The sequence below is a fragment of the Debaryomyces fabryi genome, assembly GCF_001447935.2.
Source record: "Debaryomyces fabryi strain CBS 789 chromosome Unknown contig00187, whole genome shotgun sequence".
NCBI classification, from domain to species: Eukaryota; Fungi; Ascomycota; class Pichiomycetes; order Serinales; family Debaryomycetaceae; genus Debaryomyces; species Debaryomyces fabryi.
In genome coordinates, this window is record NW_015385613.1 from 577 (window position 1) to 17,531 (window position 16,955).

General features: G+C 35.4%; 11 protein-coding genes across 11 annotated transcripts; 5 read left to right on the top strand and 6 right to left on the bottom strand.

Moving 5' to 3' along the window:
- Positions 1 to 743: 743 nt before the first annotated feature.
- Positions 744 to 1,544, top strand: AC631_05264 (ubiquinone biosynthesis protein; the record flags this gene model as incomplete). The annotated part of the gene is made up of 1 exon (XM_015614093.1): positions 744 to 1,544. The coding sequence occupies one exon, from the start codon at positions 744 to 746 to the stop codon at positions 1,542 to 1,544; it is 801 nt and encodes a 266-aa protein (XP_015465069.1).
- An 80-nt stretch (positions 1,545 to 1,624) lies between these two features.
- Positions 1,625 to 2,476, bottom strand: AC631_05265 (uncharacterized protein; the record flags this gene model as incomplete). Its single annotated transcript, XM_015614094.1, has 1 exon — positions 1,625 to 2,476. The coding sequence occupies one exon, from the start codon at positions 2,474 to 2,476 to the stop codon at positions 1,625 to 1,627; it is 852 nt and encodes a 283-aa protein (XP_015465070.1).
- A 228-nt stretch (positions 2,477 to 2,704) lies between these two features.
- Positions 2,705 to 5,479, bottom strand: AC631_05266 (uncharacterized protein; the record flags this gene model as incomplete). Its single annotated transcript, XM_015614095.1, has 1 exon — positions 2,705 to 5,479. The coding sequence occupies one exon, from the start codon at positions 5,477 to 5,479 to the stop codon at positions 2,705 to 2,707; it is 2,775 nt and encodes a 924-aa protein (XP_015465071.1).
- A 411-nt stretch (positions 5,480 to 5,890) lies between these two features.
- AC631_05267 (threonylcarbamoyladenylate synthase) lies at positions 5,891 to 7,024 on the bottom strand (the record flags this gene model as incomplete). The annotated part of the gene is made up of 1 exon (XM_015614096.1): positions 5,891 to 7,024. One exon carries the CDS (start codon positions 7,022 to 7,024, stop codon positions 5,891 to 5,893), a length of 1,134 nt encoding a protein of 377 aa, XP_015465072.1.
- An 826-nt stretch (positions 7,025 to 7,850) lies between these two features.
- Positions 7,851 to 9,047, top strand: AC631_05268 (DUF4451 domain-containing protein; the record flags this gene model as incomplete). The annotated part of the gene is made up of 1 exon (XM_015614097.1): positions 7,851 to 9,047. The coding sequence occupies one exon, from the start codon at positions 7,851 to 7,853 to the stop codon at positions 9,045 to 9,047; it is 1,197 nt and encodes a 398-aa protein (XP_015465073.1).
- Positions 9,048 to 9,103: 56 nt separating this feature from the next.
- On the bottom strand, positions 9,104 to 12,247 carry AC631_05269 (uncharacterized protein; the record flags this gene model as incomplete). Its single annotated transcript, XM_015614098.1, has 1 exon — positions 9,104 to 12,247. One exon carries the CDS (start codon positions 12,245 to 12,247, stop codon positions 9,104 to 9,106), a length of 3,144 nt encoding a protein of 1,047 aa, XP_015465074.1.
- A 182-nt stretch (positions 12,248 to 12,429) lies between these two features.
- Positions 12,430 to 12,891, top strand: AC631_05270 (uncharacterized protein; the record flags this gene model as incomplete). The annotated part of the gene is made up of 1 exon (XM_015614099.1): positions 12,430 to 12,891. One exon carries the CDS (start codon positions 12,430 to 12,432, stop codon positions 12,889 to 12,891), a length of 462 nt encoding a protein of 153 aa, XP_015465075.1.
- A 181-nt stretch (positions 12,892 to 13,072) lies between these two features.
- Positions 13,073 to 14,278, top strand: AC631_05271 (tRNA-specific adenosine deaminase; the record flags this gene model as incomplete). The annotated part of the gene is made up of 1 exon (XM_015614100.1): positions 13,073 to 14,278. The coding sequence occupies one exon, from the start codon at positions 13,073 to 13,075 to the stop codon at positions 14,276 to 14,278; it is 1,206 nt and encodes a 401-aa protein (XP_015465076.1).
- Positions 14,279 to 14,346: 68 nt separating this feature from the next.
- AC631_05272 (uncharacterized protein) lies at positions 14,347 to 14,901 on the bottom strand (the record flags this gene model as incomplete). Its single annotated transcript, XM_015614101.1, has 1 exon — positions 14,347 to 14,901. The coding sequence occupies one exon, from the start codon at positions 14,899 to 14,901 to the stop codon at positions 14,347 to 14,349; it is 555 nt and encodes a 184-aa protein (XP_015465077.1).
- Positions 14,902 to 15,459: 558 nt separating this feature from the next.
- Positions 15,460 to 16,158, top strand: AC631_05273 (ribulose-phosphate 3-epimerase; the record flags this gene model as incomplete). The annotated part of the gene is made up of 1 exon (XM_015614102.1): positions 15,460 to 16,158. The coding sequence occupies one exon, from the start codon at positions 15,460 to 15,462 to the stop codon at positions 16,156 to 16,158; it is 699 nt and encodes a 232-aa protein (XP_015465078.1).
- A 174-nt stretch (positions 16,159 to 16,332) lies between these two features.
- On the bottom strand, positions 16,333 to 16,839 carry AC631_05274 (uncharacterized protein; the record flags this gene model as incomplete). The annotated part of the gene is made up of 1 exon (XM_015614103.1): positions 16,333 to 16,839. The coding sequence occupies one exon, from the start codon at positions 16,837 to 16,839 to the stop codon at positions 16,333 to 16,335; it is 507 nt and encodes a 168-aa protein (XP_015465079.1).
- Between the last annotated feature and the right edge of the window lie 116 nt (positions 16,840 to 16,955).

The following is a 16,955-nucleotide window of genomic DNA, read 5'->3' on the forward strand; positions in this document are numbered from 1 at the left end:
TCGGTGCGTTCGGGTTTCAACCAATTGAACAAGTAAATAAAGAATCTAATGATGAAGTAGATAACGCTAAGAAAGAAGCTGAAACTAAGAAGCAAGCTGAAGCTAAGAAAGAAGCAGCTAAGAAGCAAGCTGAAGCTAAGAAAGAAGCAGCTAAGAAAGAAGCCGAAGCTAAGAAAGAAGCCGAAGCTAAGAAAGAAGCCGAAGCTAAGAAAGAAGCAGCTAAGAAAGAAGCCGAAGCTAAGAAGCAAGCTGAAGCTAAGAAACAAGCCGAAGAAAACAAGCTGGCCGAAGAAATACTGAGAGAACAGATCAACCGTCTTGTTTCTCATTTCTTCGGTGGAATTCCTCTCGAATACGTCAGGGTGCCTCAGAATAACGACATAAACGAAAATTCTGCCAAAAAAGAAGATATTCACGAAAAAAGTGAATCAACTGCGGAATCTGATAATGAATCAGTAGCGTCCGACGATGCTGCATCCGTATCAACACAATCCACTTCAACTCTTGCCTCTCCAGAATCAAAGTTACACAAGCATTTATCTATGGAAGAGGTCGAAGATGAAGAATTTGCATCATTTAACAAGAATTTTATCAAGTAATCAGTATAGTAATTGAATAAATCATTATAATTTTATCATAATAATTTTGTACTTTAATATTGTAGAAAAATCGCACGATTCAAATTTCGAAATCCCTGGTCTTAAGTATTTAACTTCTTTTATAACTACATTAATACTCATAAAATGGCTTCAATTGGTAAATCTATAGCTATTTTTGGAGGCAATGGTTTCTTGGGAAAGAAAATATGTGAAACCGGAATAAAATTGGGATACCAGGTAACGTCATTTTCTCGCTCTGGGCAAGCACCAGCAGTTAGTTCTCCATGGGTTAAAGAAGTGAAATGGGAAAAAGCAGATATTTTTAACCCAGATACATACAAAGATAAGTTATCAAATGTTAACTCAGTGGTGCATTCTATAGGACTTCTCTTTGAAAATCAAAATTACAAAAAGACAGTGAATACAAATTTTAATTTTTTGAATGACGTGCAAAATTTAGCCAATATGGTAAAGAAACCAAACCCAATGGATAGGACCAGCCATAACACTTATGAGGGTATACAGAGAGATTCAGCTGTGATATTAGCTGATACATTTTTGAAGGTCCAACCAAATAATCCTTCATATGTGTATATATCAGCAGATCAGAAGATACCATTTGTCCCATCGGGGTATATCGATACTAAAAGGGAGGCTGAATTTGAATTGTCTTGTAAAGAAGGATTGAGATCTATCTTAATGAGGCCAGGGTTTATGTATGACGAATCAGAATCACATTCTCTCAATAACCGAATGTTATTGACGAATCTTCTAAAGTTGGGCTATGATACTAAACATTGTATTCTCGGAGATCATATATCATACTTGAATAAGTTGGTTAGACCTCCTATATCTACTGAAAAGGTGGCACGAAAACTATTTGAGAAGTTAGAAAATGAAACCTTTAGTGGAATAGTTACATTGGATGAAATATATAAGCATTAGGATGTATATTCATGACTGACTATATTAGCATTAAGATATATTTATGAAAAATTTTATAAGCATTAGCTGTATACTTATAACTATATGTATTTTGTATTATTCTTACTAGGCATTTGAATCAACTTTTCTTGAATAACTTCTAGCCATTCTATTTCCAAAGTTGATAATTCCAACTCTGTAGGAATGTTAATCTGATTGCAATTAATGCCAATCGTATGCGAATGCGGTGTAAAGCTTAATCCATCGTTTGTAGACTTCACAGGCTCTAACTTCATATCTACATTAGTTTCTGCTTTGTGCTGTGGTAAGCCTGCATGCCACCAATACATAGGATACTTTCTAATTAAATTCCCTGTAATTAGGGCCACCATCATCATCAACAATGATGAGATAATCTGAACCGGTATGTACCACCAACTCATCTTCCGTATCTGGGCATCTATTGAAGGCAATAGAGCCGACGATCCGGCGGGTGGATGAACACAATTGCAAATTAACATCAATACCGATGAAACGGCCACGCTTAATGCTCCACTAGCCCAGTAATGATCTCTTCCATTACTTGACAATCCAAATAGTTTGGCTATTCCCATTCCTACAATTGAAGATATTATTTGCCCAAAAAGCACATTCCGTGGTTGTGCAAGTGGTGCTGTGCTAGCATTAAAACATAATATAGCTGCCGCTCCATAACTCGCTATAATCATGGGAGCATTATGATCACTAAATACTGTATGACTCTTGAAAACTCCTTCTAGCAATGCTATGCCACAGAAAGTCGCTATGAGTATTTCTAGCCATATCCAATAATCTGCGACTGGACTTGGATTATGATTTCCAAAAAATCTTCTGACATGACGGGGAAGTCTATACGTCTGATTATTAGGAATAAACCTATCCAACACCTTATCTATAGTGAACTTGAAAACCATATTCTTTGAGATTATATTATACTAACCTTACTAGGTTCAAAATTTTATACTGATATTATTATTTTTATATTTTCCTCTAGATATATAAATGACTCTTAAAGCCGCCAATGCGAGATTTTTAGCTCTAAAATTTTAATTATCTCGGATACTGTCGAATTTACGTAATTCACATTGTATAAATATGCTATATAATAAGAATATGGAAATACTACGAACAGACTCTATGGGCTAAACACCGCAGTGAAAGCCATTATTGTAGGCATTTCTCCTTCTGAGGAAATATTTTCTAGCTTCATCAGCAAAGAATACAGAACTCGTCAAACAAACAAGATGAACCAAATCAGTAAAATACAAAGCTTCGGTTTGGAATATTGCCTGGAAGAATGGAACATAAATTGCACAGAATTGACCAATTAACGAACCAAGCACAGCGAAGTTAAACATCTGATTTTTCATACCAATTTCGAAAATCGACTTTGAGTAATGACGGCAAGCTAAGGCATTGAACATGTCAAACAAGACAAAGCATGTGAAGGTCATAGTGGTATCTCTGGCAGTGATTTCATTGTCGGTCATTTCCTTAACGAATATGTACAATGTACCAACGATAATCATAGCAGCTGATTGTAATACCCTCTTGAGAACGTTGTCGGTTAAGATTCTGTCGTTACGTTTTCTTGGTGGTTTATTCATGACTTCGTGATCCACAGGCTCAACACCTAATGATTGTGCTGGGGGTCCGTCCATTAAAATGTTAATCCACAAAATTTGCATAGCATTAAGAGGGTTTGGTAATCCAAAGAAAGTGGCCAATGCAATTAATGTCAAGGCCGCAATAGATGTAGACAATTGGAAGGTGATGAAGTTTTGAATGTTGTAGAAAATCCCCTTACCTTCTTCGATTGCAGATAATATCGTGGAAAAATCATCATCCGTCAAAACCATATCAGCAGCCTCCTTGGCAACATCAGTACCGTTCTTACCCATTGCAATACCAATATCTGCCAACTTCAATGCAGGTGCGTCATTAACACCATCACCTGTCATTGCAACAATGTCACCCCTTTTCTGAAGTGCCTTGACGATCAAAACTTTATGCTCAGGGGTGGTTCTTGCAAAGACCGAAATATTATGGATTGCTTCAGCCAATTTTTCCTCATTCAAATTATCCAATTGATCTCCTGTCATGACAGAACTTTCATTCAAAACAGGAATTCCAATCTGTTTGGCAATATTAATTGCAGTGGTAGCAGAGTCCCCAGTGATCATAACAACATGTACTCTACCTTTCATCAACAATGAGATAGATTTTCCAACATTTGGTCTTGGTGGATCTTTCATACCGACCAATCCACAGAATATTAAATCCTTTGGCTCATTAGCATCATTACCGTTATTGACAAATTTTAAATTGTTTCTTGCTAATCCCAAAACTCTCAAGCCATCCGAAGCCAATGCATCAGACTTTTCCGAGATTAATTTTTTAATTTCATTTGTCAAAGGTTTGACCTCACCATTTTCGTCATAGTATTTTGAGCAAAGTGAAACTATTCTTTCAGAAGCACCTTTAGCGAATGTCTCAGACTTGTCCATGTCACCAGTATGAACACATACTGCCATATACTTTCTAGTAGAAGAAAATGGCAATTCATAAACCTTCTGCTTAGTAGCTCTCAAATCTTCCAAACCAAAATGAGGCAAGCACTCAACTAGAGCAATATCACTTGGATTACCAACGTATTTTTCATTTTCTCTGGAGTATCTAGCATTATTACAAATATTACCAGTTTCTAAAATTTTATGCATATTATCAGTTAATTGGTGGTGTAAGCTGTTGTCATCTAGTTTCTCAACAATTAAGAATGGACTGTTAAAGCTTCCTTTAAAGTCAAGTGCCCATATTTTTGTAACTGTCATATGATTTTGGGTTAATGTTCCAGTCTTGTCCGAACAAATAACGTTCACACTTCCTAAAGTTTCGACACTAGGTAATCTCTTAACAATAGCCTTATGACGAGCCATTCTTAAAACACCTAAAGCTAAAGTAACAGTAACAATGATAGGCAAGCCCTCAGGTATGGCGGCAACAGCCAAGGATACAGAAATTTGAAACATATCCAACCAAGAGCGACCTTGAAATATACCAATCAAGCAAATAACACCAATTACTATAAAACTGAAAAGGGATAGATCTTTTCCTAATTTATCCATAGCTTGTTGCAAAGGAGTTTTAGGTTTCTCAATTTCAGACATCATTTCAAAGACGGCACCAAATTCAGTCTTGGCTCCTGTAGCCACAACAATACCAGCACCATGACCATCTCTCACCAATGTGCCCATATAGGCAATTGAGGTTCTTTCTGTGACAGGGATTAATTCGTTTTTGTTATTTTTTAATGTATCCGAATTCTTTCTTACTGGGCTATTTTCACCAGTCAAGTTACTTTCATCGATAGTCAAATAGGTGCATTCAGTTAATCTGATGTCAGCCGGAATTCTATCACCTTGACTAAAATGAACCAAATCGCCCGGAACCAATGTTGACGCTAAAACGTGAGATGTACTGCCGTTTCTAGTTAATTTGGCTTCTGCTGGAACTAATTTATTCAACGCCTCCAATGATTTTTCTGATCTATACTCTTGTACAAATCCAACAGTGACAACAATAGTGATGGCCAACGTAATAGAAATAGCATCATCGACATTTCCCATCCAGAAACTGATGGCAGCAGATCCTATTAATAACAAGATTAATGGATCGCCATAGAAACTCGATAAAAACTTCTTGAAAAGACTTTCATCCTCTTCGCCAGTAAGTTCATTAACTCCGTGAAGCGATCTTCTATTCAATATATCCTGGTTGTTATTTAAACCAGAAGTTATGTCTGTTTGTAATTCAGATTCTGTTTCCTTAATCGATAATTGGCAATATTTAACCGATGGTGAACTGGCCCGAGTGGGCGGAAGCGACCCAAGATTTATTTCAAACGGATTATCACTCATTCTAAATTATTAGAGTCCAATCTGAATAATGCAAGGATAATGAAATAATATTTATACAAACAAAAACAAAAGACAAAAATAAATGAAACCCAATCTATCTATTTAAACCACTTTAAACCTAGCAAGAAGTGTATGTGAAGTGTTTAGGTAAATGCGATGATTTGTTTTTATGACAAATCTACGAACTTTCAATAATACAAATCAAAAATCCTAAATAGACTTCCGTAAATCTCAAGCTTCTATCTCTTTATATAGACTAATATGTCTCTATAATATTCCACGAATCCTTGGGTGGCTTTCACTTACGATCCTAATGAAATTTTTAAAAACAAATTTTTGTTACTTCTACGTGTCTTTACAGGTTAGATTTGAAATTTGCACATTTATTCATTAGTAGTAACATATATACAATTATTTACCATTTATCGTCTCAAAAGCAGCCTTGGATAGTCTATTCATGACGGCTAAGCCTTCGTCGGTCTCATCTATGCCTTCTACAAAAATTATGTCTACTCCGAGTTCATCAACTTGTCTCAATAATTTGAATAAGTTCCGAGATATTTCTAGACCAGTTGCACCCAAATCTTCCTCTATATTTATTTGATGACTTATGGCACTGGCACTTGTAAAGGATTTAGACTTAAGCAACGCGATTGTTTTGGACTCAGGGATCTTGTTCTCGGATATGTACTTGTTGACCGCATTAATGCCATCGCCGCAGTTGACGAATAAAACTACTTTGGCAGTTGGAGAATAGTGCTTATATTTCATGCCAGGAGTTTTGACCGCTTCTGACTTCCCGGCTGTCTTTTTTGCTAAGACTACGTTTTCCCAAGGACCGCATCCGGCGTTTCTGACCTCTTCCACTGAAACTCCGCCGGGTCTTAAGAGCATTGGAGGATCCACTAAGCCATCGACGACGGTTGATTCCACCCCAACATCGCACGGTCCACCGTCTATAATATACGGTATCTTTCCCTGAAGATCGTGATATACGTGGCTCGCGAGAGTTGGACTTGGTCTGGTGGAAGCGTTTGCTGATGGTGCCGCGAGTGGAAGATCGCTCAACGCTATTAAAGCCCTTGCAATTGGATGCTGTGGGATCCTCACGGCAAAGGTGTTCTGATTAGCTGTGACTATCTTTGATATTGGTGACCCTTCATGTATTGGTAACAAAATTGTTAATGGCCCTGGCCAAAACTTCTCTATTAATTTGTCGTAAATTTCTGGAATCTTGTAGTCTTTGGGTAAAATTTTTCGTTTTAATTGATCTATGGATGATACATGTACGATCAATGGATTGTCTGCTGGTCTATTCTTTGCTCTATAGATTGATTTTACTGATGCATCACTAAGTGCAGATCCTCCTAGTCCATAAACAGTTTCAGTAGGAAACCCAATAACATTTGTGCTATTAATGAGCTCGTTAGCTGCTATACGAAGACTCTTTTCTGTTTCCGGGTCAGTTATCTTCGGCAATATATCATTCTTGTTGAAAATGATGCTATCTTTATCAGCTCGTAAAATCTTGGTTGTGAACGCCATTTTCGATTGACAAGAACAAATTTTTTTCCTAGTGATATGTTTATTATACAACCAACAACGTGATAACATAAACTATGTTCTAATAGTCCTATCAACTTCAAGACTTCCATCTGTCTCATCTGATTCTCATCTCAGTCTGCAACTTTTTTGATATTCACGTGATGAGTTGTCTATAAAGTCAACCAAATGCTGTTGATGTCATTTCATCTTTGTATAGGAATGAATAGCTGAATCATTGCTTATATATATAGTTTTCTATTAGAATCTGGTTGTAAAAGAGAGAAATGACAAAGAAAAGGGAAAAAGTTTAGTATTTTATAAAAATTTGTGAAAATTTGAAAATTTATGCAGAATAAGACGTTTAAAACAAACTGTTAATATACAAATAATAACATAATAAGAGAGTGAAAATCGTACTATCTGGACTTCGATAGTTCTAATCCTGTAGTTAGAAAAATTTCGTAGCTAAACTTTGGGACAATTTTTTTTGTAGTTATTTTCTTACTTCAACTAGAAGCATTAAGCTTAACTTTGTTAAAAGACAAAATAATATTGAATTCAAATATCAGGATACAAGTACTTTGTATATTGGAATAATGATTCAACGTCGTTGGATCCAAAAAATATGAATTAAATGGCCTAGAAATATTTTGGGTGCAAATAATGCTTCGCATACTAAAAATGAGCCATCATATCAAAATCTTGATTATGCAAACATATCCAAATATAGCTTTAGATTGGCATAACTATAATTTGAATACTTAAAGGGTATGGTCCTGCTTTGTTTCAAATATGACATTGGCTGTGTTGGGTAGTTATACTAAGTATGTCTTATGCACCTTTAATTAATCTTGATGAGTTCTTTGGAATGCCTGATATTGGCCCAGATCAATTTCATCAATCTATTAATGTCAATGATGACTTCCTAAGTGAAGATTTCCCAGATTTTGAAACCATAGGTTATGAGGAGGACTTAGATAATCAAAATTGTCTAGGATTTCATAATTATAATAATAGTGGTGAGTTCCTTAACTATATATATGGCGATAGACGAGATTCTCATAATAAGAAGTTTGATGCTAATACCGTTAAAGATTTAATTGGCTACAATTCACCTAATTGGAGAAAAGAATGTACTTCTACCGACAATATAGATACATTAGAAAGGTTCAGAGCATTCAATGACTTAATTGGTATAGATAATCAAATTGAACAAAACGAATGCAATAAAGCATTTGAATTTGTCTCTAACATGACATTTAACACCGATAATATTGAATCTGACAAGGATTTTGTTAAACAGGGTCCACAAACATTGAAATTTGATTACGATAATATTAAAATCAATCAAAATGTGGTGCAATGTAAACTTGTTAATTTTGCAGCAAACTCAATTTCGGAATCAACTTTGATTCTAATTTTGAGTAGACTCAACAGAAGGAAAGAATCGGAAGAAGAACGTATCTTTTCGGTGAATAGAACTCGTTATACTAGAGCTAATATTGAGTCGCTTAGCATTTTGCACCCTAATGTGCAATACCAACGGAATGCACAATTTAGTATAGCGAAACCATATGAACCCGAATATATACGGGTTCAGATTAATCCACTAACTAATGCTCCATTTAATGAAACAAGGTGTGGTCTATGTCCTTATTGCCCGAGCCTAATTTTTAAAAACTTGAAAACCTCGACCTATGCTCAACATCTTTCTTTAACTCATGGAATCCAGACAGATAATTACATAACACCAAATCCATTATTATACGGAAGTTATAATTTGAAGAAGAACAATACAAATAGAAAGACGAGGGCACATATTTCAGAAAAAAATGGTGTAATTTGTCCAGTATGCCACGATATTGTAGAAACGGAGTGCTCAAAGACGACTGCAACTCAAAAGCCATTGAATAATTACCTTAGACATTTTAAAGAGAAACACAGAAAATGCAAAGAGAAGGAAGACCCAGTTAAATTTTTTTCTAAGACCTCTACAAATGAGCTGAAATTATTATTAGTGTGATCATTATTATGTTTTATATAAACTGAGATATAGAAATAAATACCTATATAATACACCTAAAAAGCAATATTCTCAGTTAAAATTTTCTTTTCGTCATCATCCAATAACTCATAGTATTTACGAAAGTTGCCCAAGTTTTTTGCAGTACATTCTTTGAAAAATTGAACTAAGATAATCTTTAAATCGTCATTACCTTTCTGGTCATCATACTCTTCATCATTGTCTGAGTCAACATATGATTTCAACTTCTCATAATTTGGTACCCCAATATCATCCATATCTTCCCATCCTTCATCATCCCTCTTATCTTCTACATCTTCTTCAGCTTCAGGCAAATAATCGTTAGCATTTGGTTGTTGACACTGAAAGTTCAATTCGCTGATTAAAAGCTTTAATATCTTTTGTGGGGCTGAAATTTGAGTGTACTGATCTGGCATAGCCTTTGTCATGGATCTTGTACGAATTAAGTCACCCTGATATGGAATAATATCGCCATCGACAATCAATGATTGGACACTCTCCGAATTTAGTGTAAAAATCTTACCTAAAGCTAAAGTATTTTGCTTGATTTTTTCATACCCTCTAGTTATCTCAAATGATTGGAACCATATAGGTAAAACAAGCGCAAGACCAGATTTTGTTTCGCCCGTTTTTGGATCTTCGAGCTTAATGCTATTGCTCAAAAAATTAATCATATCCGAAGATGAAGTTAAAACTAAGTTGCAAAATACCATGATCAAGTTTTCAATGGTGATGACCTCTTTTGCAGATACCAATCTTCGAACAGTAGCTTCAAGGATTTGGGTTAAGAAATCATTGCTTAAGTAAGATTGAAATTTGTTAATCAATGATAATACAATAGAACCACAATCCATAGCAGCACTATCGGACAAATCCGGCGAAAGGAACTTGGAGACAATTGTTAATAACAAGTCCATTCCAGATTTCTTGGTTTCAGCATCAGTATAGTCTATAAATGATTTTGATGCCTTTTGCAATATATTGTTAAATACCTGACCAGCACTCTGTAATATTTGGTCGTCAGTCGAAACAAGAATCAACTTATTCAAGACTGGAAAAGTAAAATTGAAAATTTCATTAGGAAATTCATTGTTTGCAGGCGATGAATCAATGATTACACTAAGCAATTCTAATGCTAAATCTAAATCAGGTGAATATTCCGCTTTTCCGTTGGAGAGGGAATTCTGAATTATAGTTAAGATAAATGGCAATGACTTCTCGCAGCTTGCCATGTAATCATTAATTGATATATTAGCTAATAAAGCTCTTAAACATTCTGATGAATCGACAGTCAATTGAAGATTGGCAGAGTCTTGAAAAGAAATTTTGAAAATTAATCCTATAACACTAGTTTCATTTGAAACAATAACTCTTGAAGCATATTCGTTACCTAAATCTATTCCAACAGTAATTGCTTCCAATAATGCAGGCAAACTATCTTCTTCACTTTCCTCAACTAATGACAACGTAATTTGGAAAATGGCTAACTGTACTTCTTGAATGGTGGAAACTTCTAATGACTTATCAAAATTTAACAATTGTTTATAGAATGTGCAACTAACTAAGACACTAACTTTGACCAAAGCAAATAAATCATCGTCACTATCATTATAGTCAGAAGTAAATTTGATCATGTCCACAAAAGCCTTAATACCGAAACTATCTACTGATAATTCATCCTCAAATTTCGAAAAAAATTTTGGCAAAAGAAGAAAACATCTAGAAGTGACCAAGTGGTGATTCTGTATAGAATTTTCATATGATATGAATTTTGTTGCAATATTTAATAAGTCTGTTAAAGAAGCATTTTTTCCAAGGTTTGTAGTATCTTCATTCATTAATAAACTTTCGAATAAATACAAGTAACATTCCTTTAATTCCCATTTTGAATTATCGGCTGAAGTCATATACTGAGTAATTAAATTGAACACCAGACTTGCATCTCGATCATTCAATTCAGATAATAACTCATTAACTGACTCACGTACTGTCGCAGTTGAAGATAAGCCAGTTATATCAGTTACGTATATATTGAAATCAGCCTCATACTGTTGTATGGTTTCTTTTGGTAATAATGAACACTCAACTACATCTTGAATAAATTCATGTAAAGCATTCATGTCGTCCGAGATATGAATATCATTTTGCAAAACAGATACCGTCAGCAAAAGCTCTATGATTAAATTTGAAAGTTTATCAGTAGGCAGCGATGAATCCGGGGTTGTCACTATTGCTGAATTATTATCTTCGAACACCACAACACTTCTATAATACTTCGATACATACTTGAAGTCTTTTAATATAAGTCCCATTAAAGTCTGCTTTATGTCTAACTTAATTCTTTTGTTAAAACTTCCCAAAAAGCTATTTAAGGTCTTGTAAATGTACGTTCTGAAATAAATAGCACTTAATATCAACGGATTACCAGCTGTAGAAATCGAAGTTGCAATAGATTTATCCAAAAGAGAGACAAATAAATCCACCGATGAAGTTACATGCTGATAAACTGAATTTTTCCTCTGATCAGTTGTGAATGATTCAGGACTCTGTAACACATTTAAGATGCTTTGGTACAATTTGATACAAGTGGTTTTGATGTCAGATTCAATAGTCTCATTATTTAACAATTTGATAATATGATTAGTTAATTCTCCACCTACGCCGCCATCCCAAAATTGGTCTTCTGAAATTAAGTCATCAAATAAGTCATTTAGGACACTCAAACCACCGATCATTGCATTTCTATTATCGTAGTTTGTTGTCTGGATAAACAATTGATTCAACAAGTCTGGCCACTCATCAGGGTAGTCAGATGCTGCAATTTGGACAATAACATACGAACTTCCCGACCTTAACTTAGAGTTATCAGTTGAAGTTGCCAATTGAATAGAACTTTGTCTTACCACTTGTTTCAATTCTTGGTTGATAGGTGGTCCAATAAATGATTGGAATGCTAATGACCAATACTTAGGAACCATTCTTCGCAAATGCAATAAGCATGATTGCCTAAGATCTATTGGCAATTCTTCATTTAACGACAGCTGATTTAAGATATAAATCACTGAAGATGGATCCTGGTCACACATATGATTGAATTCTATCTCAGCATTCTTCCGGATGTTGTTATCTGGGCTATTCTGGTTAACCACCGAATTTAAAACAACCTGAGAGTGATCCATTATCAAATAAGTCTGAGGGTTACTATATGTGTTAGAACTATTCAAGAAAAGAGTTAGATTGACTTTTAGTGTGTACGCGTTGATGAATTTATCTCATTGCAAATATAGAACAAGTATTAGTGGCGGACTTAAATAATCACAATTTTCTTTCCCAGAAATATATATTTATTTAGATACACAACATGTTTGGTAAATCAACATATCCAGCGTTAGAAGAGCTTCAAGAGCCACTTTCATCTGAACAATTACGGATCTTAAAAGACCAGATGGAATCAGAAGGACAAGATCCAGCTCCACAGTCACAATTCAATTATGCATGGGGCTTGATTAAATCTTCAAACTACAAAATGCAACAGCAAGGTATAAATATATTATCTAAACTATACCGTGATGTGCCGTCAATGAGAAGGGAATGCTTATATTATCTAGCCTTGGGTTCTTTCAAAGTCGGGGATTACAGCAATGCTACAAGATATGCAGATGCACTCTTGAAGAATGAACCCGAAAACAAGCAAGCATTAGATTTGAAGGAATCTATACATGAGAAGGTGACTCAGGAAGGATTGATAGGTATAGGAATCGCTGGAGGCGCTCTTGCTGTTGGAGTTGGTATTCTCGGTGCATTATTGAGAAGAAAGCGTTAGTTTCATTTTTATTAAAGTATCAGATACAAGGGTAATACATATTATATTTAGGAATATATGTGATTGGTAATTCGTACTGTAAAATCCATTTAGATATGGTTCCATATAGAGCTCATCGATTGTGCGAAGCTATGAATGAGAATCGGAGCATGTTAATATTGACTCGCTATTTGGACATATGATGCAAAATGAGGACAATTATGGTATGGAACATTCGCTTCTTGCTGACAGAATATCAAGAGTAGTAGTTGATAAATTCAATCGATTAAATATCAAGTCGGGAAAGCCTACGGTTAGGTCGAACGGTGTTCAAGAATGGACTGTCTTAGCAGGTTTGGTTGCGTTGATATGTACAAATGATAAGCAAGAGCCAGAGATATATCCAATAACCTTGGCTACAGGTGTGAAGGCATTACCTAATAGAGTTAGAGAATTTTCTGAAGGTTCCATGGTCCACGATCTCCATGCTGAAATTTTAGCTATCAGACTCTTTAATTGGTTTTTATTAGATGAATGCGCTAAAGTATCAGAGAAAGATGCTGAATATGTCAGTAAAATAATTGAAAGGAGCCAAAATAATAGATCCCAATTCAAACTTAAAGATAATATTGAACTAGCTTTACTTGTGACAGAACCTCCTTGCGGAGATGCATCAATCAGTTATTTGACAGAGACTTTAGATGATAAAGAGCCTTGGAAGGAAGAAACAAATTCTAGTAAAAGGCAGAAGCTTAATTCAGATGTGGCCGTGACACGAGGACGAACGAACTTCGATAAATTAGGCATCGTGAGAACTAAACCAGGTAGATCTGATAGTGTAATAACATTAAGTAAATCATGCTCAGATAAGCTATGCTTGAAGCAGCTTATAGGAATTACAAATGCCATTACCAGTCTTTTGTTTCCAGGTGGCATATATCTTAACTATTTGGTTTTGCCCAAAAACAAGTTCAAGGAAGAAGATATAAATAGATGTTTCAACCACAGGTTTACTCATAAGCTTGAGGGAGAAAAGGATATTTATCCTTTAAAAGTCATCGGGTACAGTAAAGATGAGTATCCATTCCATAAACCAAAGCAAAATTCTCCAGATGTCCCATCACAACTTTCTTTATTGCATATTATTCCATCAAAATATATTCAAATTCTAAATAATGGTGTTAAGAATGGCGCCTTCGTCAAAAACAAGCGTCCCAAGACACAAGGAGAGAGTATAGTTTGTAACAGACAAGTGTATAAAAAGGCCCAACCTCTTCTTGATCAAGACGTGGCGACCTATACAAACTTGAAAAAAGTAAACACTAGGAGACAGGAATTAAAGATAAAAGGAAGAGAAACCCTTACTAACTGGGTGTCGACTGATGAAGACGATTTTGATTTATTATGATTCCAGGGTTAAAAGTATACTTTATATTATAGATATATAGAAGAATGCAAACATGAATGTCATTAATTTTAGTCTGAGTCAGAAGCTGATCCTTCTTCGTCTTGGCCGCCATTTTGTTCCAATTCGTTTGCTGCTAACTGTTCTTCTTCGGTGAATTCCATTGAAAGCGCATATTCAGCACTTTCCAACAATTCTCTGAGTTTTTGATTATCTTTGTTAACGTAATCAATAGGTTTCAAGTTGTGTTTATCGATAATTCTTGGATCAGACCCAGCATCCAAAAGATTATCGATAATAAAATACCCGTGTTCAGGTTCTTCAATTGTGTACTTAACTGCCAAATGTAACGGGGTGTCACCTTCTCTATTCTTTGGGTCTATTTCAACACCCTCTATATCTAAAACTATGTCTATGAACTCCCAATTACCCAACTGACACGCTAAATGCAACGCGGTATTATTGGTGATTAATTCACGAGTAGAATTAATCAAATTTGATAATTTCTCTTGGTCATTATTCAATTCAACCTTAATCGATAACAACAATTCCGTGTTGTTCCTTCTTGCACATTCTAAAATCTGCTCCGAAAACGATGCTCCTTCAATAGTTGTTTCGTCTGCCATATTGCTCCTGATACACTCTTTTCTTGTATTTTTGATCTATAATGAGCTTTCAATCACTTCTGTTTCTAGTATCCGAGATCACGATGATCGAGGCACGACACTATCTACTATCTACAAGGTAGTCTACTTGGATGATGCTTAGCTTCAAAACCTCATGACTCAGTTCAGTACATACTTCAATGCTCCTATAACATTACAAGCACTAACAAATACCCATATTTAACAGACTAATCGGTTCATAAGGTGAATAATTAAAGGGTATTTGTCTTTTTACGCATAGTTTCATGGAATCAGGTACAGTTTTGAAAGCTCCAAAAAGCCCGTAATTTGGTTGCGTAGTGTGAATTGACTTTATCGATAAGCCATATACTTAAACATGTCTAGTATGGCATTTAGTAATATAAGAGATATTCCAATAAGCTGCAACAAAAAAACATGCGAGGTGCACTATGCTTGATTTTTCATTTGCTAATCTCATTCGCTTTATCAACATTTTATATTTTACCTATACGGAACGTAATCTCTAGATAAGAACGTATTCCAATAAAATATATAGCCATGGTTAAATCTATTATAGCCCCATCGATTTTAGCATCTGATTTCGCTCATTTGGGATGCAATTGTCATCGTATGTATGACTCTGGAGCAGATTGGTTACACATTGACGTTATGGATGGGCACTTTGTTCCAAACATTTCCATGGGACCACCAATCATTGACAGTTTGAGAAAGGAAATTCCAAGATCGGAGACTAAGGCCAGCTTTTTTGATTGTCATATGATGGTGTCTGAGCCGGAAAAGTGGGTTCCGGAAATTGCAAAGGCTGGTGGTGACCAATACACCTTCCACTACGAATCTACCAAGGATCCAGCTGCATTGGTTAAATTAATCAAATCTCATGGTATGAAGGCAGCATGTGCTGTTAAACCAGGAACACCAGTCGACGTGTTATATCCATTGGCCGAAGACTTAGATATGGCGTTAGTCATGACTGTTGAACCTGGTTTCGGAGGCCAGAAGTTCATGCCAGAAATGATGCCTAAAGTGGAATCTTTGAGAAAAAAGTATCCAAATTTGAACATTCAAGTCGATGGTGGTTTGGGACATGACACCATTCCAGCAGCTGCTGAAGCTGGTGCCAACGTGATTGTTGCCGGTACAGCGGTTTTCAAAGCCCAGGATCCAAAAGAAATGATCCAGCTTTTAAGAAATGCTGTCAATAAGAACTTAAAAGCTCGCGGTTTACTTGATGAATGAGACTTTTGTTCCAGTAGATGATAAATAGTGCTCTCCATAACTTTGGACTCAGTTCTTTATTAAATCGTTACGTAACTCTAAACAAATAAATCATAGCAAGATATATTAAACTACTAATGTACAATAAGTGCTAAGCTTAGCCCTTCACGTCTTATCAATCCTCAACTACATTTCTTAAAATGCTTGTACTCCTAATGTGGTACCGTTTCCATCTGTACCAGAGCTGACTTTAAATCCTTCACTGACTCTATCTTCAACAGCAGCCCACAAAACTTCCTTAATTTTGTCTAATTTAGTTTGGCTCTTGGCCTTGGCCTGTTCTTCTTTTTCAGTATCTTCATCGACTTCCATTTTTTCTTGATCTGCTAAAAGATCAATATTCAATTTTTCATTTCTCTTAGCTATGTATTTCTTATTTCTAGCAATCTTTTTTGCTCTTTTATTGGATAAAGTATTATTGGTAACAACCCCTGATGGAGTTGTAGATCCATTGTATAATGCAATAGCTCTAGATTCAGTAGCCTTAGGAACTGCACTAGAATCGGTATCGTAACGAGGAGTAGATGACTTGGTAACAATACCACTTCTAGCACGAGCAGATCTCTTTTTTCCGATAGAAGACGCATGGCTATTACGAAGAATCTTATCCTTGGGCTTATTAATGGAGTTTCTGGATGGCATTTTTGATTTCAATATTCTAATTTATGATCAAATACCAATGTCTAAATTTTTCAGGACGTATTTAAAAAAAAAATTATATCGCATCTCGTTTCGTAAAATGAGAGGAAGGGGAGAAT